This window comes from Acartia tonsa, chromosome 6, assembly GCF_053477335.1.
Source record: "Acartia tonsa isolate MP-2025a chromosome 6, ASM5347733v1, whole genome shotgun sequence".
NCBI classification, from domain to species: domain Eukaryota; kingdom Metazoa; phylum Arthropoda; class Copepoda; order Calanoida; family Acartiidae; genus Acartia; species Acartia tonsa.
Window position 1 is genome coordinate 41,793,965 of NC_137265.1, and position 26,667 is coordinate 41,820,631.

The window sequence follows — 26,667 nt, forward strand, 5'->3', positions numbered from 1 at the left end:
CCAATATAAAACTTTGTGGAATTATCGGTCCAGCCGTTTACATGATCTTAGCTGACATGCTCACAAACACTATTTACTACTTATAAATAAAAGTAAAAATGATTTACAGTAGCGTCGCTATTAACAAATTAAAATAGGCCTGTCTGTCTGTCCCGATAGTTATCTACGTTGCCTCATCTAAAAAATCTTTATAACAAAAAACAGATGTCTATCTTGAATTCAGGCCGAGAAAACAAATACCCCACAGCGTTACCGACTGACGTATGGGCGGACAGATAGACCAAGTAAATTATAGAGCAGCTTTGCTGTTAATAAAACAATCATAATGATTTTAAAATTTATTTTTACAAATGTTTGATAGCATTTTTAAGTGCATCCAAAAATTTTAATTTTAATCATCATAAAAAATTACGTCTAAGATTTTATTTAAATACCACTGAAAATATATTATGGATTGGTAACTATTTATTTGGTATAAGTTGGAAGTCAGTACGTATTTTTTATTTTTTTTATTTTCCAGATTTTGATTTGGTTTAGAGATCTTGTCCTACATGTTACTGTGTGTGTGTGTGTGGCTGTCTATTTTCCTGCAAGGATGGCAGCTGCGAGAGCCGCCTTTTTAGCAACTATAATCTTGGCGATAATGGCTGCCTTCTTGGCTGCGATCAATTGATTAATTCCAGATCTATTTTATTTTAATTATTGTCATTTTAGCAAGAACGGGTTTAACCATAAGAATTGTACTAATATAAAAATGGCGGTTGAATATCAAAAATGACGTTTTTGAAAGATATGTCATTCATTTTATGGCAATTAATGTGTAAACCGCTGAACCGATATGGTTCTCCTTTTTAATTTTATTTTTCTTGGAGAGTTTAAATCCCTCTCACCCTATTGATTCATGTGCCCCTAGAGGCCACTATCTTTATATAAAAGTAATAGGATGGGTGTGTAAATTAAGATCCTGTTAACAACTGAACCGATATGGCTCTTCTTTTAAAGTGAAGCTTCTCATAGGTCCATTTTTTTAGTTTTTCTTTTTAAAAATAAAAAAGAATAAAAGTTGAGGATCGAAACCCATTCACTGATTCAACTGCCCTTAGAGGGCTCCAGAGACGTAGCCGCTAGTTTAACATAAAATGACAATATTTGCCTTTGTTGATTGTTGCCGGCACCAGCCTCACGCTTAGCAATGTAGTGGGCTTCTTCGGCTAAAGGAGCGGGCACAGAGGCGGCATTGATGACAGCTGCCAGCTGCAGGCAGATAAACAAAACCTGGAATAGATAGATAGATAGTTAGATAGATGTAGAGTTAGATAGATAGACAGATGTATAGACAGGTCCTGTTTTGAACACAGCTGCCAACAGCAGGCAGATAAATAATACCTGCAATTTGATATATAATTAGATAGATAGATAAATAGGTGGATGCCATGTGTTGATGACAGCTGCCAGCTGGAGGCAGAGAAACGATACCTGGAGGATTGATAGATAATTAGATTGATAGATAGTTAGATGGATAATTAGATGGATATTTGGAAAAAAAGTTAGATATAAATAGATAAATAAACAGGTATTGACACTGGCAGGCAGACAAATAATAAATATGACTTGAATAAATTGAATTTTGACCAAATTTTTTTTAGTTTAGGTTAAGTAAAGGTAAAGGGCGTCTCGTGTGTATAATGGCTCATAGTGATAAGGCTCATCAGGGGCTAAAAATATGTTTTAGAAAATAAAGAAGGAGGAAGTTCAGTGGTCAAGAAATATGTTTAAGTAATCGCAACAACTTGCAAATTATCTGTGACAAAAAAAAATATACAAATCTTCTAATTATACCTATAAACTTTGGTTAGACCTTAGAAACCCAACTCAATAATTTTTGTGCCAAGTTTTATTATGATCCGACTATTCGTTAATAACAAAATTTTAAGGGATCTAATTACCTACATTTTACCTAATTGTCGTTTTTAAATTTAAAAAACTATGGACAACTTTATTGCTTAATTATTAATTTCGAATCATCTTTAAAAGCAGGACTATTTTGGAAATGATCATAGAGTTGCTACGTTTTCCAAACCGTAACTATTTTAGGACAGTTCTAACATGTCTAAATTAACTTACACACCGACACTAATTGTAGAAAAGCGACTCAAATTAAAATTTAAAAATGAAACTTACCAAGAGCTGCAGAGAAACCTTCATATTGATTGGTTGGTTGTCTTGCCCACTTGGTGTCAATTCTCAGACTGATCCCAAGCCGTTGGTACATGTAGTTTTTATATGCTTAAAGTGCTAGGAAGTCGGTCTGTGCGCCGCCGCGCAAAGCCAGACGGTATGTTAACTAACTTTCTAAGTTATATTTTTTTGTAATAAAATATACATATTTCAGGGTGGGCGTTCACTTCCACAAATTTGTCATATTATCAACTAGAATCGTGCACAGGGTTTTATCAAGTGGATGTGAAAAAGAGGAAAGGGTAGGAATTAACAATGTCAATTTTGATGGGTGTAATTAAGTTTACATAACATTTATTTAACTATAGCATATACATTTAATAAAAATAGAAATTATTAATTGTAATACAAAAGTAAGGAATCACAAAGTCAACTAGGACCGTACAAATAAAAGCCCTTTATTAACGATTATAATACTAAATCATCAGAGCCCCCTAAACATTGACTTCTTTTTGGAAAATAGCGACTGCACCTTAGCATCTTGGGGCTTTGTATTAAAATGGCAGGTTCAGTGGTTAGCAAGATCTTAACGAACACAAAAATAATTTGGATTGAAACAATATACGGAGGTGATTATATGCGCATGTGAACTCACATCATATATTATGAATGTGTAAATAGTAGGAGCCGTCAACCGCACCTTTAGATTCAGCCACCGTTGACTGTAAAATTTAGGAACTATCCAAAGCCGCCTGTAAAGCAACTATTTTAATGGATCCTAAGGGATAAGACAATAATGACAGACAAAATTTATTCTTCTGTAGATTTAGACTTTTAGATTATTGGTCAAAAAGGTTGGACAGAGTTTTTTAAGCTAACGGTTGAGAAAGAGTGTTTATAAAAACTTTGAGTACCAGTATAATTTACAATCAAGTGTCCCCTCCCTCTTTAAAAAAAATAGAAACCCTTTCAAACATTTTTGCATTCTATCGATATGCTATTTCAAGGGTTAAAATGTCGACTATATGGCTTAAATAAAAAGTGATCATAACTGACATACAGGGTGGGGCAAATAAGACCGGACAAATTCTAAGTTCTAAACAAATAAACATAAAATCGTCAATTTTAAAGATTTTATTGAATTTTAAAAACTGACAAGCAAAATAGGTATATTACTAGTAGATAATTCAACAAAATCGCCGCCAGACTCAATCACCGCCTCTACCGGCCTCCTCAACCGCCGGCAGGTCCAGGTCAAAATGTACCTGTCCAAGCTGGCGTAGTTCTCCTTGATAGTGGCAATGAGGGAGGTCTTTGTGGTATGGGCACGTCTATTGGTGCATGCTTCAAAGTAGCCCTAGGCCCAAAAGTCCATTGGATGAAGATTGGGCTGCTGGGAGGCCACATTTCCTTAGGAACATGAGTAACCGCCAAATTGACAAAATCAATGTTTTTGCTCTCATTTGGGCTAGGATTTAGCTACAGTAGACTTTAAGTACTCAAAATGCGTGTCTCGATGAGCTTAAGACACACAAAAAATTTTGGGTCAAATTTCCAACTCCTTCCCTGTCGGGCCCCACTGTTTGTTATTTCTTAAGGCTCAAAATCTTGAAAAATCGATCTCATTTCGGCTAGGATTGAGCTAAAATGGATTTAAACACGGCAAAATGTGTGTCTCAATGAGCCTAAGACACCCACAAAATTTGGGGTCAAGATTCCAACTCCTTCCCTATCGGACCCTACGTTATGTGATTTTGCGCATTAACCACCGGCGCATTTGGAATCTGTCTTGTTGAACATATGTGCGGCCAGCTCGGTGTACACGTCTATCTTCGTCCAATTTTTTTTTGTGCTAAAAGGTCATTACCTAAGCTTTTTATAGTGTGGTCAAACGTCCTGATTGGTCAAGTAGTTTTGGCGCTATGGCCGTTTAAAGTTTGTCCGGTCTTATTTGCCCCACCCTGTATCTATTAGTCAAATGACTACTTAATACTTATGTTGACATAATACGAAACAAGTTTTGACAGGGAAGTTTCAGCCAGAAGGGCTGATAGCGGCTACGGCCCAAAATATAATTATTGAGCTAAATCTGAACCTTTCAAGAAGCAAACATTTCACTTCCGCTGTCAAGCCAACATAAAATTGACAGTTGCCGAGCCCTGGTCAAATGGTCAAAGTACAGTGCAACAGGCGTTGCCTGAGCGTAATAAATATTTCCCCCATCCCCCTGACAATCATACCTTTTTCAGACAATATCCATGCAATTCTAGTGGACCCTAAACAACGACCCCTCTTATGGACTTGATCTGCAGTAAGACCGTGGTTGGTCAATTTAATTCAACTTCATATTTGACGAAAATTTGGACGTTGATCAGCATTGGGTTAGGCTCGGGGAAAGCAGAGTTTGGGAAGTGACCAGGGTTCTTAGGGGTTAAGACAATATAAAAGACCCCTCTGTATATTAAAACTATCGGCGGAAATGTTTGAATACTGTTATTTTGTATCAACCAATTAAGATTTGATAACAGTAATCACAGTTTTTGAACTAATGAATGAGAGAATGTTAATAAATGCATAGCTGTTTGAAATTGTGCATGAAAGAATTGGGTTTAGTTTTAGGCTATTTTTCTACCCCGTTCCTCAACCTTTGAATAGAGAGCCTCTATTTACAAGAGAGCATTTAGCTATTATCTTAAACCCCTTAATTTTATATAATTTTGGGGACTTTTGAGATGGGGCTTTTTTGTGCTCCGTTGTCTAGATCCAGAGAAACTGTTGGTTTAAAGTTTCCCTAGGCTATTTAAAGTGTCCGCACTTTTAAGCAAAGTTTTGGTTTTTTCCTAAGGGCCGCTCAAAAAGTCGCTAAATTTGAATAAGCCTAGCCCGCAGCTGTACATTTTATCAACGATCCGACGCCAAGACAATAAATTTAAAAGCGGGTCTGCCTGCTAAGAATTAATGAGTAAATGTACAATTTAATTACCGAAGATTTTTCAATTATTAGAAATCTGTTATTGTTTATTTCATCTAGTTTATAAAAGCTGAACCTTCACACAAAAAAAGTAGCCATCAATTTGAAATAGCAGCCGGAAAACATTAGTTTTGACAAATTTTTACATCATAATAGACGTGGGACGGACAAAGTAAGTTACAGAGTATATGATCATTGGTCATTATTCCATGAAAAAAAGACAGAAAAAACATTTAAAGTTGTAAAGAAAGCTTTGTGTGGTTTTGTTTTCACACCTATATGAGGGAAAGTACGTGTACGTCAAAACGCCAACATATAGTTAAAGTTTAAGACAAAAAAAGAGAGTTTATCACTTCACAGGGATCTTAAGGGATAAGACAATGAATGATAAACTAATGTACTGTACACCCCAATAATGATAATCAAATTTGCCCCTTTTATAGCTAAATTTTTTGGTTGAAAAGTGTTCATTTCCCTAGTTTATACCAACCAATCGAGACTGAATAAATGTCCCAGATAGTTTTAATCTACAAATGTACGAACATATTTATAAAACTTTGGGTACTGGTATACTAATTTACAGTCCAATGTCCCCTCCCTCCCTGGTAATAATTTACCTCAAAGGTGGTTAAAGAACTTGTACTATCTAGAAAATTCTTGTTACCCGGTTTGGGATGATCGCGCAATGGTGATTGGTATACAATTTTTTAGAGAAGCTCGGTATTGGCCCCGGGGCTATATTGATATATGTGAAAATTTCAGGGAGGGAGGGAACACTGATCTAAAAATTATACTGTACATGTTTAAAGCTTAAAGACTCTAGGGACTTTTATTAAATTGTGAATGGGTTATGCAAATCTAAGAATGTCTAGACTTTTCCACCAATGATTTTAATCTTCAGAGGAGAAAATCTTGATAATCGTAAATACTTCTAATTACCGTACATTGTCAATAAATTGATGTAAATCCCCAATGATGATACACAAAATTACCTTCTATTGATTACAATTAGTGGTTATAACGTTTGGACACTCAACGTACTGAACATACCAATCAAAATTGAAAATGGTCCCCAAAGTTGTTAAGCCAACGAATAAGAAAACGTTCTTATAAAACTTTGGGGACTAGTTTAATTAACAGCCCAATGTCCCCTCCCTCCCTGGGTGGGTTAAGCATATTGATAAATTTTCCATCGACGTGCTCTTTTTGAGTTTAAACAATAAAAGTACATTTATTATTGAATTCGAAGCTCTACTCGATTATTAACTTTGTCTGTTTGTCCATAACGATATGGGGTAATATGATATTCTCTACTGTTATTTATAATAGACCGCTGTTATTTTTTAGATAAATACACCCTTATACAAATTTTCTATTTATAATCACTCCAAGTCTATTCTTTCTTTTTAATGACTACTGAACATCTGTTTATCCGTTTCTACATCCATTGTATTTTTGCTTTGCTACTTATGGATACTGTCATAACTGTTTTATGATAGACCTCTAAACGTCTATTTTTACCATTTTTATACTAAAGTAAAATGATGTCTGTGTGTTTGTGTGTCTGTACTGAAGGATCTCGCTAACCGCTGAACCGATCGGGTTATCCTTAACAGGGTAGCTTCTCATAGGTCCCGGAAAGGTTTATAACTATTTTGGGGGAGGGTACTAACACTCTCCAAAGAGAAATCACAATAAAGTCGAAAAAGATTGAAATATTTCCGCCGCATAGTGTGAATTTAACAGCTGATAACATAGACAAATTATTTCTCAAATTAGATATTTAAAATATAAAAAAAAAAACATTTAAATGCCACTAGAGGCCTCCAGGGGCGTAGCCGCTAGTATTAATTAAAGTAATCACAAAATAAAAAATTTATTTTTTGACTCTTAATACTCTTATCAAATGTCAGTTATCTTAATCATAAATGTTTTATAGGTGCTAGACGTAAAATGGATGTTTCTAAAATTTAGTTTATTATACCCAATAGGCCAAATTTCATAACGATGAAATACTATCATAACTACAAATATAAGCGGCCTAACTATGATACTGTCATATTGACCTACAAACTCTATTTATAGCAAAGCTTTGAAGAATAAATTGTCTGTTAAGTTGGTTTTCACATACAGACAAATTTGACATTTAGAAATTTTATTGCTTTAAAGCCAAGAAATAATATACTAAGAAAATAACAAGTACATAAAGAATGCCAACATCCATGTGTAGCAAAGCTCTAGAATGGGTGAACTGAAATTAGTTTCCGAATGTGAACACATTTTCCTAGGTGTTTCCCAATCCTATCTCAATATTTGCTACTAGCTAAAAAACCTTCAAACTTCCAAAAAAAAAATCTAAATTTGAAAAATTAAAACTTTGAATGTTTAATGTATAAATCGTTAATACATTCAAATTTTTTTTTTTTTTTTGAAGTTTGAAGGTTTTTTAGCTAGTAGCAAATATTGAGATAGGATTGGGAAACACCTAGGAAAATGTGTTCACATTCGGAAACTAATTTCAGTTCATCCTAGAATGATAAAAATAAGAACAATAAACCATATGAAAGAAAATAGACTGACATATTTAGTAATACTCATCAGTAGTCAAACAGTCAATGATACAAAATTTCATATGTTTATCTTTACAGCTAAGAAAAATGTATTTTAGAGCATTGCTGATAAATCAACGGACAATTTGATTTATAGAGTAACAGAAATCATCGTCCCAAGTTTGAAAGTAAAGGATAACTAAAAGCACAAAAAATAAAGAAAAGCCTCGAATAAAAAAGATAATTATGAGTAAAATGAGAAAAAAAATTTTATAGAAGCAAAAATTTAATAATTCTAAAACACCATTTCAATGTTTATAATTACGAAATATTACAGCAGTCGTTTATGTTTAATTATGCCTAATTATTATAGAAATCTCAACAACAAAAACAGATGTCTATCTCGCATAGGAAGAAAGAATATTTCCTTCTTTTCCCCTTGCAAGTTCTTGCTAGGGGCGCAGCTAGTTGTTTCAAAAGCCAATATAGTGATTATGTATAAACAGTTATATAACAACTCTAACTTGTGATAAAAGAAAACAAATTTATAATAACCTTAGAATGACTCTAATTAAAGGCATGAGGGTAAATTGTTATTTAGAAAATGAGTTTGAAAAATAAATATATAATTTGAAGTTATTATTTTATGTAGGTGGCACATGTCGGTCGGTTGGTCGGTCTAAAACTATGATATTCAAAAATGAAATGGTTCCTCTGGTGTCTCATAAAGCGAAGGTATTTCATATTTAGAGATGTTTCGTATATCTATTTTAGGCATATTAGAATCGTCTTTTAATCGATTTTAAACTTTGCAGTATGATTCCTTTAGAAGTCAGGCATAATCTAGAAATCATAGCAAAACGTCCGTATATCCATTTTTTATTTATGAGCTCTAATATGAAGTCTTGTCCGTATTAAGCTTTTTATAATCAAGTAATTTTTCATGGTGATTCATTTGTAGAGATTAGAGGGATGTTGTCATTCTTGTTACTAGTAAACGTATTTGAACTTTAAGTACAGGGCTTCATAAGAAACTTATGGGTTTTCAGTAATCTATAAACTCTAGTATAATTAAAAGATAAGAAAAACTTACAACTCAGTTTAGTAAATTTAGTTATATAAACAATGTATAATTTTTAAATTTTTGTTAAATTTTAACAAATGCCGTTATAATTAATCAATTCGTGAAAAAAAACCGTTTAATTTTTAATTATAAAAACTTGAGAATGGATTTTAGAAGAAGTATAGGAAAAGGTAAAAATTTAAAATATTTTTTTAAAATCTTCGAACGGATTTGCTCGTAGACTCCAGAGATCTCGCTTTTAATAATAAAACCATCAGTCTAACATTAGCCGATTTTTAATAGCGAAGCTTTTCTATAATTAGGGTCGGTCCGTCCGTATGTCCGTCCGTCCGTAAGTCCTAAAAATGTAAGTATGTCCTTAAACAGTATCATCTATTTATGCAGTTTTGCAACAAATTTACTAACAATATTGTTTGTACTGATGCATTAATATTCTGCTAATTCAGTTCTGACAATTTCGCTTTTATGGATGTTGTCATCCTTGTTTAGTAGCGAAGCTACTCTATAATTCGAAATGTCCGTCCGTCCGTCTGTCCGTCCGTCCATCTGTCCGTCTGAAAGAGAATGGGGGAAACGTGATTTTCTCGGCTCCTATAAAAGATAGAGAGCTGAAATTTTCAGGGATTAATTATGTTAACAGTCTTCAAATTTTCACCAAGTTTCATTAAGATTCGTCAGTTAGTTGGGGTGCTAGATCGTAGGTTATAGTTATAGTAAAAAGAAAAAAACTCCTTTTTATTTGACAAAAAAATCTCTAAAGACAAAAAAGTTATTGAAGTTTGAATTTTTTTTATTAAAGCATTTAGTTACAAATTATGGATAAATTATAAATTATATCTTAACCTGTCAATCAAATTAAAGGATTATAGGAATAAATGAGGGTTGGGGATTTACGAACATGAGCAATTTTTAAGGTCATGTTTCTTAAGTATACAAAAAGAAAAACTGAATATTTGTTTTCAGTGAGGGAATTTTAAATGAAATTTTTAGTGTAATTGGTAGAAAATTGTATTGGCCGTATTAAGATGTTGTTTTCAAGTGAATAGATTTTTGAAAACCAACCTTAAGGCACAAAATTCTACCAGAAAAAAGCATCATACGCATCTTTTGAAATATTTATGCTTTAAAATGCGCCGTTATTTTACAGATATTAAAAAACACCTGTTACAATTTCGATGCAAATTTTTATAGAGAATATTGACATATAGATATTTTTTTGTACTCCTAATGGTTGTTTCCCAAATTTGGAAAACGCAGTTTTTTTAAAATCACTTATCATTCATTGTCTTATTTCTTACGACCCCTGGAGAAAATAGTAGGGGTCATCTCAAAAAACGCCTATCTCAAAAAACGCCCATCTCAGAAAACGCCTATCTCAAAAAACGCCCATCTCAGAAAACGCCTATCTCAAAAAATGCCTTTTTCATAAAATGCCTACTACATTTTTAAAATTATCTTGTAGTGAAACATGTAAGTCTAAGAAGGTACTGTGAATATTGTACAATATGTACTGTACATTATAAATCTTCTTATAGTAGATGGAACGTGTCTAAAGGTCTAATTCGAAAGTTATGACTTGTTATTAATAAAGATTCGAACCTGTTACCTCGCTAAATTATGCTAAATATTAATCCTACCTAGTTTTGCTGATTGTTTTGGAGCTTGGATATTGTACCAGCCTGGATCCTGCAGCCTATGGAAACCCTTCTGGACAACTCACAACCCCACAGGTATAAAAAGGTGCTTTCCCTTAAAAAGCATATCGAGCAATGAAATCCTCCACATTAATTTTAATAAATTGAAAATTAAGCGAAGTTGGATGCCTAATCCTTACGGGGGCCATAACCCTTTTCGGCTATGCATTACCTAATATAACCTATCTTAACCTGATCTAAAGCAATAAAATAAAGAAACTTCCAAAGAAGTTGTATCAACTTTTTTTTTTATAGCTAGCCGGTTCTTTTAGTAAGTAGTAGATGTAAAATTTTTCATAGAATTCAAATATGCAATCGGTTTTTTTGTAGACCTCTTATTTTTTAAGTAATTTAAGTTTTTAAAAAAAATAATTAAGTCGGTTTTAAGGTACTAAAACGCAACAAAATAAAAGAAGAAAATGGTCAGTAAGAACAAAAATAGTAAGATCTTTAATTTGACACCTTACTTTTAAAATTCTGTTGAGTAATTATTGAAAAAATCTATTTTTTTAACCTCGGTATAATAAAAACTTTAGACCTAAATATTTTCTCAAACAGACATAAAAAACATGGGTTCATATATACCATTAGAATCAGAAAAATATTACGAATCCATTGTAAGCAAAATTGAAAAAAATTAAAAAATTAAAAAATTACAGAAATGGCCAATTATTTTTTTTGTTCAGACAACACTATTGTCTTCCCTTTTTTACCCCCTCTTTACCCCCTCTTTACCCCCTTCCCATTTTTATACTCAATTGAAGAATTAAGACGTTGCCTGTACAACATAATATGATATTTTCATATAATTCCTTTTATTGTAGTTTATATACTATATTGTAAACTTTTTTTTTCAATTTTGCTTACAATGGATTCGTAATATTTTTCTGATTCTAATGGTATATATGAACCCATATTTTTTTATTTGTGAAATAATAAAATTAAGTTCAAAGTTTTTATTCTCGTGGGTTTAAAAAAATCGATTTTTTCAATAATTACCTGACAGAATTGAAAAAGTAAGGTGTCAAATTAAAGATCTTACTATTTTTGTTCATAATGACCATTTTCTTTCTTTTTTTTGTTGCATTTTAGTACCTTAAAATCGACTTAATTTTTTTTTTTTTAAACTTAAATTACTTAAAAAATAAGAGGTCTACAAAAAAACCGATTGCATATCTGAATTCTATGAAAAATTTTACATCTACTACTTACTAAAAGAACCGGCTAGCTATAAAAAAAATAGTTGATACACCTTCTTTAAAACAATATATTTATCTTGTTTAGGTTGACCCAATACCAGAAAGCTACCAAGAACGATACACAATCATGGTTCCTCAAAGGAAGCTTTTTATAATAGTATTAATAATAATAATGCGTAAAAAATGTTGAAGATACTCTCCATGAAAAGAGGTGTTTAAGAATGTTGAAGGTTGAAAAAGAGGTGCACAAAAAATTGTAGGTTGTCAGAACCTACGAAAACGCTTCACTGTTAAGGAGAATTCAAACGGTTATAAGATCTTTTAGTACAGTCAGAGCAGTCAGGAAGACGGAAAACATAAATTAAATATGATGATTAATGAAAATACGATAAAGGTATCCAAGACTAAAAGCTAACCCTAGATGGTAAATCAGTTCCTATAATCATTCCACTCTAAACAGAATATACAATTAGTCAAATGATTTAATATCAAAGAGACAAAAATTTCAAGCAAAGCTTTATCATTAGAAATTCAGCTGATTTATTAAATGGAAGAAAACGTATGTGATCGAATAGTTCCTATACTGTGATACTATTGGTCAAATTAATTGATTGTACATCTAGACTTCCTATATCTTCTATAATACAAAGTAGCTTGATGTCTGTCTGTCCGTCCGTCCGTCTGAAGCTTAAGATCTCGGTAACCACAGAACCGATTGGATTCTACTCTTCAGGGTATATACCTATCGGTCCTGTGGTGGTTTTAAGCTATTTTCTTGGGGGGTGGGACACCCCCAACCCCCCAAAAAATGAAAATTTCCCCCTAATTTTTTTTTTATTTTTTTTGCAGAAGATTTCATTGGTCCTTTTTTTTGCAGAAGATTTCCTAGGTCCTTTTTTATACAGAAGATTTCCTTGGTCCTTTTTTTATGCAGAAGATTTCCTTGGTCCTTTTACGAATTTCGCCTAAATTTTTTTTGATCACCTCTTAGGGCAAAGCCCCTAGAGGCTAGGGGCGAAGCCGCTAGTATAATATAAAGTAGTAAGCTTATTTGTCTGTAGCAAAGGATCTTGCTAACCGTTGAACCGACATGTCCCTTCTTTACAGTAACGCTTCTTATAGTTTTTAAAATGATTTTTGGCTATTTTATTTTTATAAAAAGTATGGGTATAGTTCTAGGCTTTTTTATGTTCATCCTTATCTATAATACAAAGTAGCTTGATGTCTGTCCGTCTGACCGTCTGTCTGTCTGTCCCTTAAGATCTCGGTAACCACTGAACCGATCAAATTCTACTCTTCAGGGAATATACCTACTGGTCCTGTGGTGGTTTTAGGCTATTTTCTTGGGGGGTGGGACACCCCCAACCCCCCCAAAAATAAAAAAAATCCAACCCCCCAAATTTTTTTTTTACATTTTTTGTAAAATCTCAGTAACTGCTGATCAAATTGGGCTCTACCCTTCTGGGAATATACCTACTGGTCCTCTGGTGGTTTTAAGCTATTTTCTTGGGAGGTGGGACACTCCAACCCCCCCAAAAATAAAAAAATCCCCACTTCCAAAATTTTTTTTTTTTTTAATTTTTTTAAACAAAAACCAGTAATTGGGGTGGGGGAACCCCACTGCAACATGGGGCAAAGCCCCCATGAATCCCCCCCCCCAAAAAAAAATCAAAATATATTTTTTAAAATTTTAATTTAACCTAGGTCTAATTTTTACGAATTGAAATATTTTTTGTATACGGCAAACAACCTGGGTTTAATTTGTACAAATTAAAATTTTTGTGCATAAAGCGCACAACCTGGGTTTAATTTTATCACAGAGTAATTAAACAAAGAATATTTTTTTGAATATTTCTATTAAGGAGGGTTGACTTCCCAAAACTATATAGGGCGAAGCCCCTAGAGGCTAGGGGCGAAGCCGCTAGTCCTATTATATAAAGTAGTAAGCGTTTTTTGTCTGTCCCGAAGGATCTCGCTAACTGCTGAACCGATATTGTTCTACTTTACAGTCAAGATTCTTATAGGTCCTGGGAAGGTTTTAAACTATTTTTGGGAGGGTGTCTTCACCCCCCTCCCACCCAAAAATATATTTTTTTCTCTTTTGAAACTTTAATTTGAAATTTAAAATGAGATGAGCTCCTTCTTTAAGTGCACCTAGAGCCTTCTAGGGGCGTAGCCGCTAGTTAAAGAATATAGAGCACCTTGATACCAGGGGAGCATTATAAAAGTTTATCATAAAAGCTATATTGAATCAGAGATCAGTCCTGTTTTTTTCTTGAAAACATGAGCATAGACTTTGTTATAAATATTCACTACCTTGTTGTCTCATCACAGTAAGTAGTTTAAGTAGTTTTAGAAGCGAAGCCACTCTATAACATTAAAAGTATTATGAATTGAATATATACTTCTTGTTTGTTCGAAAGTAGAGAAAAATATTATTAAACCGATAAATTGGAAAATCTTGTATCAAAGACAATTTTCCACGAGAAGCAAAATAAAAATCCTAAAATCAGTTAGGGACCAATAAAACTGGAATAAATCTTATAATTTTTCAATTTTAATAGCGGAAAGTAGTATAAAATACGCTGAGATAAATAACTATTAATTAATTTTGTATGACTATAAGAACATTTTTAAAAGCAAAAATTGCAAACTTATTTTTAAAAATCATTAACATTCAATGTTTTAGAAATGGAAATCAGCTTGATATAAGTATGATGCTTAAAGGTATTTAATCTTTTTTTTCCTAACACTAACAAAATATGGGGCTTACTCTCAAAGTACATAGGGAGCACATACATCCCCCCCCCCCTTACTATTCCCTTATTAGTTTGGGGATAGTTTTTTTCATTATGTCTAAGCAATTCGGGGGCTTGTACCCAATATAAACTAACATAAACACTAACACACTTAAAACTACCCCCTCCCCATACTTATTTTCAATTTACTTCAAATTAGGGAGGGTGGGAGGGCTTGACAACACACTTCAAGGGAGATTTAAATTTAAATTAACAATTCTTATATTTTAGTAAATTGGATGTAAAAATCCTTATTTTAGATCCTAAAGGAAAAATGATAACTTTCCAAGCCCGCAAGAAAGAAGGCCATTATACTAACTATAAGGTATATAATCCTATTATATAAAGTAGTAAGAACTTTTTGTTTGCAGATTAAGATCTCAATAACTACTAAACTGACTAGATTCTATATTTTAAGGTAAGCTTCACATAGTCCCGTGTTTTCTATTTAGGCTATTCCAATTATGTCTTTTGATGGTTTTAAGCTATATTTCTAGCCCCTTTGAATACAGAGCCCCCAGCTGCTAGGGGCATAGTCTCCAGTGTATATAGAAAGTCTAGGTGATCAATCTTCTAATCAGACTAATAGGAAAAGAGTATAGGAACAATCCAACTACATTATTGGTTAATAAGTGTGCACATTTAGTATATTATTACTAATTTTATCCGTATGAAAGGCCCTTAAATTGTTAAATTTCCATGGATAAAGCTTTGCTTGGGTAAATAATAAAATATATAATTGGTAAAATCTTTTTTAGTTTGGTAGATTAACTATCTAAGAGCCATAAATCTATTTATACACTTTTTAAAACTTTTAAATCTGTGTTTTGGAAAACTTAGCTTCCCTCACGTTTTTTGATGGCTGTGAGATTGGACGCTTCTTTAGCATTGTTGTTTCTGAAATTATTTCTATAAATACATCATTTTCTGTATTTACTTTTTATGAAAGCAATTTTAGATTTAAAAGATACTACTTTACAATTGTAGGTACTTCAAAATGGAGATTATGAAATTTGTTTTATAAACAAGTAAGTTTTTAATAGTTATTTTTCACATTGTATTATAGACAGCTATTAAAAACCAGTTTTACTATTCCTATGGGCCGAAGGCCTTGGCTAACAAAACTGGTATTAATTTCATCATTGTTATTATAATATTAGTGAAAAATTGTCTGTTATACGATAATATACATAAGTTTTCAGTCTGGCTGAGAACCGGTTCTTATTCAGCGGATATTAATCGGTTTCATAGCCATACTGGAAAAAGCTTCATTAATCTTTATTAACTCTATAATTTACTTTTTAAAATATGCAACAAATTTTTTGTGTGAGAGATCTCTTAAGCTTCATCCGGTCAGTCAGACTGACAGACAGATGGTATGCTGCTGATATATTGGCCTCTTTGTCTTGTGAAATTGGGTTAAGGGGACAGGGGTTTAGCTACACTCCCTAAATTGAAATAAAAAATCTCCACAGCGCCAATATGAGGCTTCCCTGTAAAAGATGTATAATTTAATTTTAGATATTCAATGTATGCTAGTAAGAAGATAATGTGGGAGGTAAAACTATTATTATCAATCATAGTTTGTTATTTACTTTAAGTTTTGAGAGATTTCCTCATTCTTAGAAAAATATATGTTTCATCGTTTACTTAGACCTACAGTAACACAATGTATAAGGTTATAATATTGAACAAGGAGGACAACATCCATAAGACGAAGCTCAACAAATTAGACAAATATAAAGAATCTAAACTAAGATTTAATTTTAGAGATGCTTAAATTATAACATTACGTTAATGGACTTTTTGATAATGATTATAGAGATGCTACGCTTTCTTAATTGCCACATAAATCACCTTTTAAGTTTTAAATTGATTGGACAATTCTAAGAGCTCTATTTTACGGAAATGACGGATGTACGAGCCTACCCAGAATGTAAAAGAGCTTCGATTTTAATAATTATATTAAAATTTAGGTAGACATCGAGGGAGATGAAAATACTAATATGGATGAAATTATTAAAGAATTGGTTAACAAGTAAGTTTATACTAGTAATGGGATGGTTCTTTGTCTGTCTTTATGTCCATGTGGATCGTAATAACTGATGTGAAGGCTCTTTTTATTCTTAATCATTGATTTTATTAGTCTTGGCGGGTTTTAGAGTATTTGGTTTTCAAAAACTATTATTTTAACTTGTGGAAGGAAATTGTTTTTAACTTTGATTTTTCTTACATAGTTTCAAATAACACATCCCCCCTCCCCCCCACCACCTGAAAAAAAACTTTGAAAGTAAGAACTTATCAGAAATCATTTTGTTTAAGACTGGACGAAAAAATATATACACCCCTAAACAAATCTACCCATTTTGTAGAATTAAATTTATAGTGCCAAAATTTGTACAAATTTACAAAATACCTAAATATTTAAAGTCAAGTCAAATTAGAGTTCACGTAAAAAAAAAACAGATAAATCGACAACCTACTACTTTTCTATAAATAGTGTATCATTTTGTGTATCGAAAGATTTATTTGTCAACTCCATCTTGCCAAAATTGATTAAACAAGAAAATACATTTTTTATCCAAAGTTGAACATTGAATTTTCGATTGCATTTTCCGTGTGATTTGAAAATTATACACACACAGGTACAGGAAAGCTGGTTTTGGGAAGTTTTTGTATCAACTTAAACCTATATTAATAATGTCATTATTAGAAAGAAATGGGGTGAATGTTGAGGGTGTCAACACCTCTCTTAAATTTTAACTTTGAATGACCTCCCTAACTCTTATATGACCCCCTAATGGTTTCACATATCCCTGATGACTTGCTGTGTATGCTACTACCTGTAACCATGAAATTGTATTTCAAATACAAGCAATGGTTACATTGTTAATGGAAGGTGTAGGGATCAAATAGAGCCCTGGAGGGTTAGGCTATGAGTACCCCTGTAATTAATCACATACTTTTATCTTGGAAGTTCATCATGCTTGGTCAGATCGAGCTTATTTTCTTTAATGGGTGGAAGATTACTACTCCTTGTATGAAGGGATAAAACAATGGAAGATAAATTGATCCAAACACCCAATGGTGATTAACAAAATCAGCCCTTTTATAGATCAACATTATTAATTAAGAAATTTGGACACATCTAGTTTGGAAGCAAATAATCAAAAGTTTTTGAGCCAATGAATCAGATAACGTGAATATAAAACTTTGGGTACCAGAATAACAATAAAAATTCCCCTCCCTCACTGTCTTTAAAGTTACTTGAAGTTCTTAAGCAGCTTGGCTCCCACAAAAATCTGAGAGAGAGAGAGATTTAATTGAGTTTCAGCTCCCCTGCAACAATTTATAATCTACACTCAAGATTGAGACATTTTTATTAGCGAAGCTCATCTATAATTATGGTCTGTAAGTGCAATGTAACTTCTCAACAGGTATATATAAAATGTCTGTACGTCCCATTTATATTTTTTATTCATAGGTTTTCTACAATTTATTTAAAATATCTATAAATTAGACTTATGACTTTTAGTTTTGACTTTATATTCTGTTTTAGAACAATGGAAGTTTTTGATGAGCAGTCAGAAAATATTATGTCTGTTATTAAGTCAGTAAGTATTTTTAGTAGCGAAGCTACTCTATAAGTGTTTGTTTGTGTCTGATCTTATGGTAGCCGTGTTTAGTGCCCTAATAAAATGGGGATATATGTCACAGCTTTTGGCCTACCTATTATATTGACGTCATAGTAGAGGGAAGGGGGAAATAAACCCCCTAGAAAAGAGATGGGGTCAATAGTATAGGTAGGCCAAAAGCAGTGATATCTATCCCCATTTTGCTTTAGACACTTTAGACAGCTACGATCTTATGTTATACTAGCCTGGCCGGATTTTTACTAGCATACAGATTCACCTCCACACCTCTTAATTTCTCGTAACTTGTTCTAACCTACCTCTAACCACTTTATTTCAATCCATTACCATCCTCGTCCTTTACCTTGTCTGTTTGTCCATCAATGAATGTTGTTATCCGTGTCTATATTCAGGTTAGGTTGGGTTTAGCGAAGTCTCGCCATCAACAATATTGGTTGAAATCCAAAGGAACAAAGGACATTGAACGTATGGAAGCTCTACAGGTAAACAATCACTTCAAAAAGACGTCCTTTACTCCAGTGATCTTAAGGGGCAAGACAAAAAGATCAGTTAAGAAATTTTGACAATTTGTTGGTTTACTTGATAAAAATTTGATAAAATTCACCAAAGTTTATAAGCCAACAAATGACTGTTTGTGTATATAAAACATTAGGCACCAAAAACCCGTTTTATAAACACGTTACATATGTTTTAAAACTTAAAGTTCAATTATTATTATCTAATTATCTATCTAGGGAATGGTAGATAGATGGAGTACTGGTTATAGCTTTCTAATTTTTAGATACTAATATCTATCTTTCTATCTAGGGAATGGTAGATAGATAGAGTACTGGTTATAGGTTTCTAGTTTTACTATTTATCTATTGTCTTTCTATGTACCTTGCCATCTATTATCTATCTATCTTTCTATCTACCTTGCCATCTAATATCTATCTATCTTTCTATCTAGTTTTCTATCTAGGAAATGGTAGACAGATGGAGTACTGGTTATAGCTTTCTAGTTTTAACTATCTATTTACCTCGCTATCTAGAAAATGGTAGACAGATGGAGCACGAACACAGTAATAGCTGAATTGTCAATAACGGCCTCTCATTGGCTAATTTTTTTTTGTTACGTCATAATCAGTCAGAAACTATTACTGTGTTCATGGAGCACTGTTTACAGTTTCTAGTTTGTTTCTATGTTTTAATATCCATCTTTTATCTATTTATCTAGGGAATGATTGATAGATTGAGTACTGGTCATAGCTTTCTAGTTATAACTAATAACTATCTATCTATTAATTATCTATCCAAATATCTATCTATCTATCTAGGGAATGGTAGATAGATGGAGTACTAGTTACAGCTTTCTAGTTATAACTAATAACTATCTATCTATTAATTATCTATCCAAATATCTATTTATTTATCTAGGGAATGGTAGATAGATGGAGTACTGGATACAGCTTTCTAGTTTTTACAGTTATGGTGGCTCAGATCTTAGTTTTAAGGTAACAAAATATTTCTTCATTTACAAGTCTTGGACAGGTTCTATTTTATTCTATTTACGATTTAAAAATGCCTGTTGAGGGTATCATTTCTCATTGTCTTAAATGGAAGTATCCTAGTTATGACTGGATCCATTAGATTCTGCTTTACAAGAAAGTAATCTACTGGTTATATGGTTGTTTTGGGCTATTATCTTTCTGTAAATTAAAAAAGTACTTTCTAATAGGAGAATACTTTTGGTTTTGGGCTATTATCTTTCTGTAAATTAAAAAAGTACTTTCTAATAGGAGAATACTTTTGATTAATTCTAATCAAACATAAAAGTCCTACACCCCCTTTTTTATCCTGTATTATACTACAAAAATGGATTTATTATTACTTAGATCTTACACCAGATTATCAAGTACTCTAATAAATTAGACTTGTAGCTGGCTAAAATAATGATCCCAGCATACACCCTCTTTATCCCACCCCCTTTCCTCTTACTTGATGAATGAACTGACCAAAATATTATGTCCATGTTAGCAACCTAAATTGACGACAATTTTTATCCTATCAGAACATCGGCTTATATTCTACATCCATTACTAAAATGTTGCCTAAGTTTTAATTATGTTTTATTTCAGGAGTTTCTTCACAATAAAACCAACGTCGACGACATTCAAAATGAGAACATAAAACCATCTAAATATCAAGAAATTAAAAATATTTCAATATTTGTTGTATAATAAAGCAATTTTGTGTAAATAATGATGAATAAATTATGAAAATGGTTTCTTATACTAATGAATATTGTGTCTGTCTGTTCATCTGTAATGCCTGGCGAGAGTGATTTTCATTTTTATTACTTGCTTCCCCTTCTCTTTAATCCCCCTTTACTCCAAAACAAAAAAGGCATTTATTGAAAATGCCAGCATTCACTTTATTTTTCTTTCAGAAAATACAATTTTTTGTGTTAATTATAATAAGAAAAAAACGTTGATTAAATATATTTTATTGAATATAAATTAAACATATATCACAAATATTTTTCAGAAATTCTATCGTCAAAAAATGCAAATATGATCATAAGATTATTTTTAAATTTTACATCAAAGATTTATAAAAATAGTTTTTTTTGTGTGAATTAGGATATTTAATATTCATTACTATTTTGGTTGTAAATGCCTTATGAAGGACAAGACATAAATATTCAGTAATTTCAATCTATGTAGTTTAAATTTTGAATAAAAGAAATTGAGTGAGTGTATGATTTAAAAGTATTTTGAATAATAAAAGAATGGTTATATATAATTTAAATCGATGAAGATAGCTAAATCGCCATATCAGTCAATTCCATGTTATTACTTAAACTTTAGCTGTTTATTCTTCAGCTGCTGGCTCATCAGCTGCTTCTCTATCGGCAGCAGCTTCCTCTCCGGCTGCTTCTTCGGCAGCTGGCTCATCTCCTAATTTTAGCATTTAAAATCAATCCCTTCAGTCTATTATAAATGTAGCCCTCAGAACAAGTAACTCAACCCTTACCATATATTTTTTTACTTTGAGAACATGTCAGAAAGGACCTATTGTTTTCAAACATGTTAGAATGAACCTATTGCTTTCAAACCTTATATAAAGATTTCTGTGACAATAAGGTAAACCCAAGAAAGTTTAGCAACTCTTTAACTTTGTCCGTTTTAAAAATTTCATTATTTCCCTGCGGTAAACCTTAACCCTACAAGGTCTTGATTATATTTGTTACTTGCCTCCTCTAATAGAAAAATTAGCTATGGTTGATTTGGTTACACCACCCCCCTCCCCTTTATTTTACACTTCGGTTGAACTTTGGAGTGCCACCATGGGAGCTAGGATTGAGATATCGACTACTAGTCTTGACTACCCTCTCACTAAGGCATCTGACTAAAATATACTAGCTTATCTCGAGTTTGCTAGCGCTGAGGTGAGATCTGGTATAGGGCACTTTGACGGAGAGAGAGGAAAAAATTTAAATAATGAAAAGATTGATTCCTTCTGGTGGTGGGGCTTCTTCGTCAGTTTCTTTATTCTCTGTGTCAGCTGGAGTATCCTCTCCTTCTGGCTCTAGGACACCCTCAAGGTTTTCTGCTGTTTCCTCGGCCTACAAAAATTAATTAATTTGAGCAATCTATTAAATAAGCTTATGCAAAATATGTTAGGTTGAATTTTAGATTTTTATAAACTGAAAAAGGCGTTTTCTCTGCAACAGCACCGCTTCATTTAACTTATTCTATTTTGAAATACTGCACAGTTTGGCAAAAACAGGAATAAAGTTTGGTTTATACTTAGAGCTTTTTTAGTAAACAGAAAAGCTCCGAGACTTGAAAATCCTTCTATGTTTCAAGCTGAAAATGATTTCAATGCTAAATATGAAATTTAAAAAGGCCTGTAGATAATTTGATCTTTTTGAAGAAGCCAAATCTGTATTACTTTTAAGTCACGTTTGTTCCTGTGTAGTCATATAGATTTCGGGAAAGAAAAAGAAAAGGGGGGAAGAAAATCTATATGACGTCACAGGATCGAACAAAAATGACTCAAAAGTATTACAGATTGTGCTTCGTCGATCTTTTTGAATTTGTTTACCCCAATTTAGTTATATATGGGTATAGAAAAGATGGATATTCTAACGGCGTTGCTACAAAAGACCAACTCTACAAAAGACCAACGCCATTCTAACAGGGAAGTTTTGTCATAAATGTCATCTCCATGGTCAGGGGAGAGGATGGCGTAAAGTCATACAAGGTAGGGGGAGGGGGGGTATTCATTATATTAGCCAGATGGGAGAAGCATTTTATCAGGGTATTCAAAAATCTGTCACAATATCCACATATTCATTATATTACCTGTTCTTTATGTTCTTCCTCATTTTCATTGATAGTTTCAATATTGGTAACTTTACTCTGCAGTGAGGTTGTTGAACCAAACTTCATCTCACTAAAAAGTTCAAAGTTGTGACGAAAACCAAAATACATAACTTTTGTGTCACTTTTGATTCCTGTGACGTCATATAATGAGGAAGATTAGAGGAGAAGTGGGAAAGAAAATCCCGAAAAATAAGATGAGGAATATGACGTCAAAAGTGGTGCAAAATTAATAAGTTTTGCTCTTCGTCAAAGTTGTTTTTTTCCCAGTTTTTTAGGTTCTCTTTTTTCTAATGTTGTCAAATCAATGAGCCAACCTAATATTTTTTCGATGATTTTTACAATAACATAATCTAGAAAGCTTTGTACCTGTTTGTAAGCCAAGACATACCTCCTAACCTGTCACTCTCCATGTGTAGATGTACATCATCTCCCACTTTCTTATACCTACAGTGTCCAGAAACTTTTTTACCTGTTTTTATGCTAAGACATTGCTTAGCTGTCACCTTCCAAGTGTAGATGTCCACAAACCTTCAAATTTCTTACAATAACAGTATCCACAATACGTTGTACCTGTTTGCATGCCAAGACATAGCTCCTTACCTGTCACTGTCCAAGTGCAGATGTCCATCATCCCCTCTCTTGTCATACCCGCAGCACCCACAAAATTTCTGTAGGCAAGGTGTTTCTGCATCCAATAATGACTACACACGGAATAATTTATTTATGTATGTCAACTAACTCTTTGATTGCACGGTCTTTGTCTGAAAGTCCTTACTGTGCTTGGTAATGTGTTGCACCTCTTTTGAGCCAATGCATTCCCCATACTATAATTATTAAAGTCATGCATCTGACATAGCAGCAGTAGGAACCGTTTTCATCGTCTTTAGATATTAAGTAGTGTTGAGCTGAGATTCAAACCAATTAACTCCCAAATGACGAGCGTATGTGCTACTTGTTGAGCCAGGGGCGTCCAAGCTTTTTATTTTGGGGGGGGGGGCAAAAATTTAAATTTTATTAAATATTTAGAATTAAAATTGCGTGCAAATCGCGCAAAATTTAAAATGGGGGGGGGGATAATCCCCACTTTACCCCCCCCCCCCCCCCCATCTATGGACGTCTATGTGTTGAGCTTGGTCGCGGTTTAAGCTCTAAAGATTAACAGTGAAAGACGACATTTAAATTATTCTTTCCTGATCAGATCTGCAGAACCATATGAACAAACCAAGGAAAATAATAATACCTAAAATATACATTTTTTAAATCGAAGCTTTTTTCAATTAACAGGATTTATCCGTACTCTCCATAAATTGGTGATTAAAAGTTAGGTACAATTTAGAAAGCGTAGCATCTCTATAATCTTTTTGAGATATGTTATTGTCATTATTCTATTCATCTGATTTTTAGAGTATTCCTATGACAACAAGGTACCATGTAAGTATCTCCTAGAACAATGTCCTGTACTTAAAATTTACATAAATTTTATTAGACTTATAGATAAAAATCCTGAGTATTAATGGATGACACCCTACAAGTGTCAAAGTTCATTTGTTCTCCGATCTGATTTTAAAGCTGAGCTTTTATGGATGTTACCTCTTTGTTATTTCAAGAATCATGTGCATAACATCAAAATACAGCTAAATTTACCTAGAATGGTTCCCCATAATGTTGTTTGTTCAGCTATAACTTGGTCTGTAGGTTTCATTAGACAACAAGCTGGGACTAGATTCTAGAATATTTATACAGTTAGGTATAGAATAGTTATCTATATATAAATTGTTCAGCTATAACTTGGTCTGTAGGTTTCATTAGACAACAAGCTGGGACTAGATTCTAGAATATTTATACAGTTAGGTATAGAATAGTTATCTATATATAGTTTGTTCAGCTATAACTTGGTCTGTAGGTTTCATTAGACAACAAGCTGGGACTAGATTCTAGAATATTTATACAGTTAGGTATAGAATAGTTATCTATATATAGTTTGTTCAGCTATAACTTGGTCTGTAGGTTTCATTAGACAACAAGCTGGGACTAGATTCTAGAATATTTATACAGTTAGGTATAGAATAGTTATCTATATATAGTTTGTTCAGCTATAACTTGGTCTGTAGGTTTCATTAGACAACAAGCTGGGACTAGATTCTAGAATATTTATACAGTTAGGTATAGAATAGTTATCTATATAGTTAGTTCAGATATAACTTGGTCCATAGGTTTCATTAGATAACAAGCTGGGACTAGATTCTAGAATATTTATATAGTAAGGTATAGAATAGTATCTATATATAGTTTGTTCAGATATAACTTGATCTATAGGTTTCATTAGAAAACAAGCTGGGACTAGATTCTAGAATATTTATATAGTTAGGTATAGAATAGTTATTTATATATAGTTTGTTCAGCTATAACTTGGTCCATAGGTTTCATTAGACAACAAGCTGGGACTAGATTCTAGAATATTTATATAGTTAGGTATAGAATAGTTATCTATATATAGTTTGTTCAGATATAACTTGGTCCGTAGGTTTCATTAGACAACAAGCTGGGACTAGATTCTAGAATATTTATATAGTTAGGTATAGAATAGAATCTATATATAGTTTGTTCAGATATTACTTGGTCCGTAGGTTTCATTAGACAACAAGCTGGGACTAGATTCTAGAATATTTATATAGTTAGGTATAGAATAGTTATCTATATATAGTTTGTTCAGATATAACTTGATCCATAGGTTTCATTAGAAAACAAGCTGGGGCTAGATTCTAGAATATCTATATAGTTAGATATAGAATAGTTATCTATATAGTTTGTTCAGATATAACTTGATCCATAGGTTTCATTAGACAACAAGCTGGGACTAGATTCTAGAATATTTATACATTTATATATGGAAGAGTTCTAGAATCCAATACGAGCAACGAAATTATGGACCATATATAATTTCCCAAAATTTAGTTCATAACAAATTGTAATATTTACAGCTAACTTAGTTGAAAAAAAAACTGTCCTTTCTTACTAAAAGTTATAACCAATAATATGAACTGATTGTTCCTTTGATCTTATTGGCCATTTTCTGATTATGGATCTACAATATTATATCTGTTATACCTTAGTACAACATACTTCTTCAGGGTTGCAGCTGTACACGTTATTCGGATCATCTAAACCTACAAAATTTATTGTTCAGTTTGTTCATCTAGCAGGAAGAGAGGGGGTTGATGGATGGTTGGACCGTTATTTAAGCCAGCTACTAGTTTTACTTTATAATATTACATGATAATCTGGTGTAAGTAATAATAAACCCAAACAATAGATATCATAAGATAAAATCACGAAACCTAGCTATTCTTGAAGAATTACAATAAAATGTTTAGTGAACATTTTCTGATAGGCGAATCTTTCTATAATTTAAGCTGGTCCATCCATCGATCCAACCGTAATTGTTGGCTCTTGTTTAAGCATGTTGGAATCGCCTTTTAAGTTAAGTTTAAGCTTTGCATGTCCCTTCAAATTCAAGCTTTTTATTTTAAGGGGGTAAAATGATGTGTTTCAAAGGTTTAAGGGGTAATCTAATGTAAGTTTTAAACTTTGAATATCAAAGTTTGAGGGAGGCAAACACCCCTTTATCCCACTCTTAGACGTCTATGACGCCCTTGACTATCATGAAAAAATATATTGTACTACGCAATGGAAATTTATGTTAATTGTAATTATTAGAAACGTTATACAAACACAAAGTTAAGGTTATTTCTTATCATTACACAAATAAGTATTATATGTTATTAAAAAAGAACATTTTCAACAATTAATTCGTCCGTCTGTCATTGACGAACAGCTAAAGTAATTGTATTCTGTACTTAGGTTAATGTAAATTACAAGGACAAATAATTATTACAAATACAGCTACTAAAGTTGAATTAATATTTTGTTTCAAAAATCTTTCTTTTGTAAACTTTAGTGTATGAAAATTTTTTATAATGAAAGTTTACTATTTTAAATGAGATATAATTATCTTATTCACTTGATTTTGAAACAGTTCATTCCTAGGACAAATAGACACAATGTTAAAGGCAAGGCATCTTTAAAATCATTTATTTAAATGTTGGTATGACCATATAAAGCAGCCTAAGTAATTTTGAGTATGTTTTTTTTCTAAAAAATGTTTAATGTT

General features: G+C 32.4%; 2 protein-coding genes and 1 long non-coding RNA gene across 5 annotated transcripts in view; 1 reads left to right on the plus strand and 2 right to left on the minus strand.

The window, feature by feature from the left end:
• Positions 1 to 323: 323 nt before the first annotated feature.
• On the minus strand, positions 324 to 2,328 carry LOC145323386 (uncharacterized). Its single transcript, XR_013880941.1, has 3 exons — positions 2,182 to 2,328; positions 1,154 to 1,275; positions 324 to 685 (listed from the first exon to the last, which is right to left on the minus strand). It is a non-coding gene; the product is annotated as an uncharacterized LOC145323386 (long non-coding RNA).
• A 6,471-nt stretch (positions 2,329 to 8,799) lies between these two features.
• LOC145322694 (transmembrane emp24 domain-containing protein 5-like) lies at positions 8,800 to 20,393 on the plus strand. 2 transcript variants are annotated; one of them, XM_080164906.1, is made up of 13 exons: positions 8,800 to 8,952; positions 10,424 to 10,512; positions 11,761 to 11,814; positions 13,929 to 14,008; positions 14,365 to 14,402; positions 14,734 to 14,798; positions 15,461 to 15,501; positions 15,995 to 16,031; positions 16,450 to 16,511; positions 18,033 to 18,087; positions 18,519 to 18,608; positions 19,543 to 19,619; positions 20,244 to 20,393. In XM_080164906.1, the coding sequence occupies exons 1-13, from the start codon at positions 8,925 to 8,927 to the stop codon at positions 20,293 to 20,295; spliced, it is 768 nt and encodes a 255-aa protein (XP_080021032.1). In that variant the 5' UTR covers positions 8,800 to 8,924; the 3' UTR covers positions 20,296 to 20,393. The 2 variants fall into 2 exon arrangements, with proteins under 2 accessions (XP_080021032.1, XP_080021033.1); XM_080164907.1 differs by lacking the exons at positions 19,543 to 19,619; positions 20,244 to 20,393 and adding an exon at positions 18,861 to 18,939.
• Positions 20,394 to 20,601: 208 nt separating this feature from the next.
• LOC145322700 (uncharacterized) overlaps positions 20,602 to 26,667 on the minus strand; it is a 97,876-nt gene continuing 91,810 nt past the window's right edge. For both annotated transcript variants that reach the window (XM_080164916.1, XM_080164915.1), the window contains 7 exons: positions 25,605 to 25,663; positions 24,141 to 24,222; positions 23,687 to 23,736; positions 23,097 to 23,197; positions 22,476 to 22,566; positions 21,623 to 21,733; positions 20,602 to 21,063 (listed from right to left, as the gene is read on the minus strand). In XM_080164916.1, the coding sequence (XP_080021042.1) occupies positions 20,980 to 21,063; positions 21,623 to 21,733; positions 22,476 to 22,566; positions 23,097 to 23,197; positions 23,687 to 23,736; positions 24,141 to 24,222; positions 25,605 to 25,663 (578 nt within the window). In that variant the 3' untranslated portion in view covers positions 20,602 to 20,979. The remainder of the gene's footprint in view (positions 21,064 to 21,622; positions 21,734 to 22,475; positions 22,567 to 23,096; positions 23,198 to 23,686; positions 23,737 to 24,140; positions 24,223 to 25,604; positions 25,664 to 26,667) is intronic.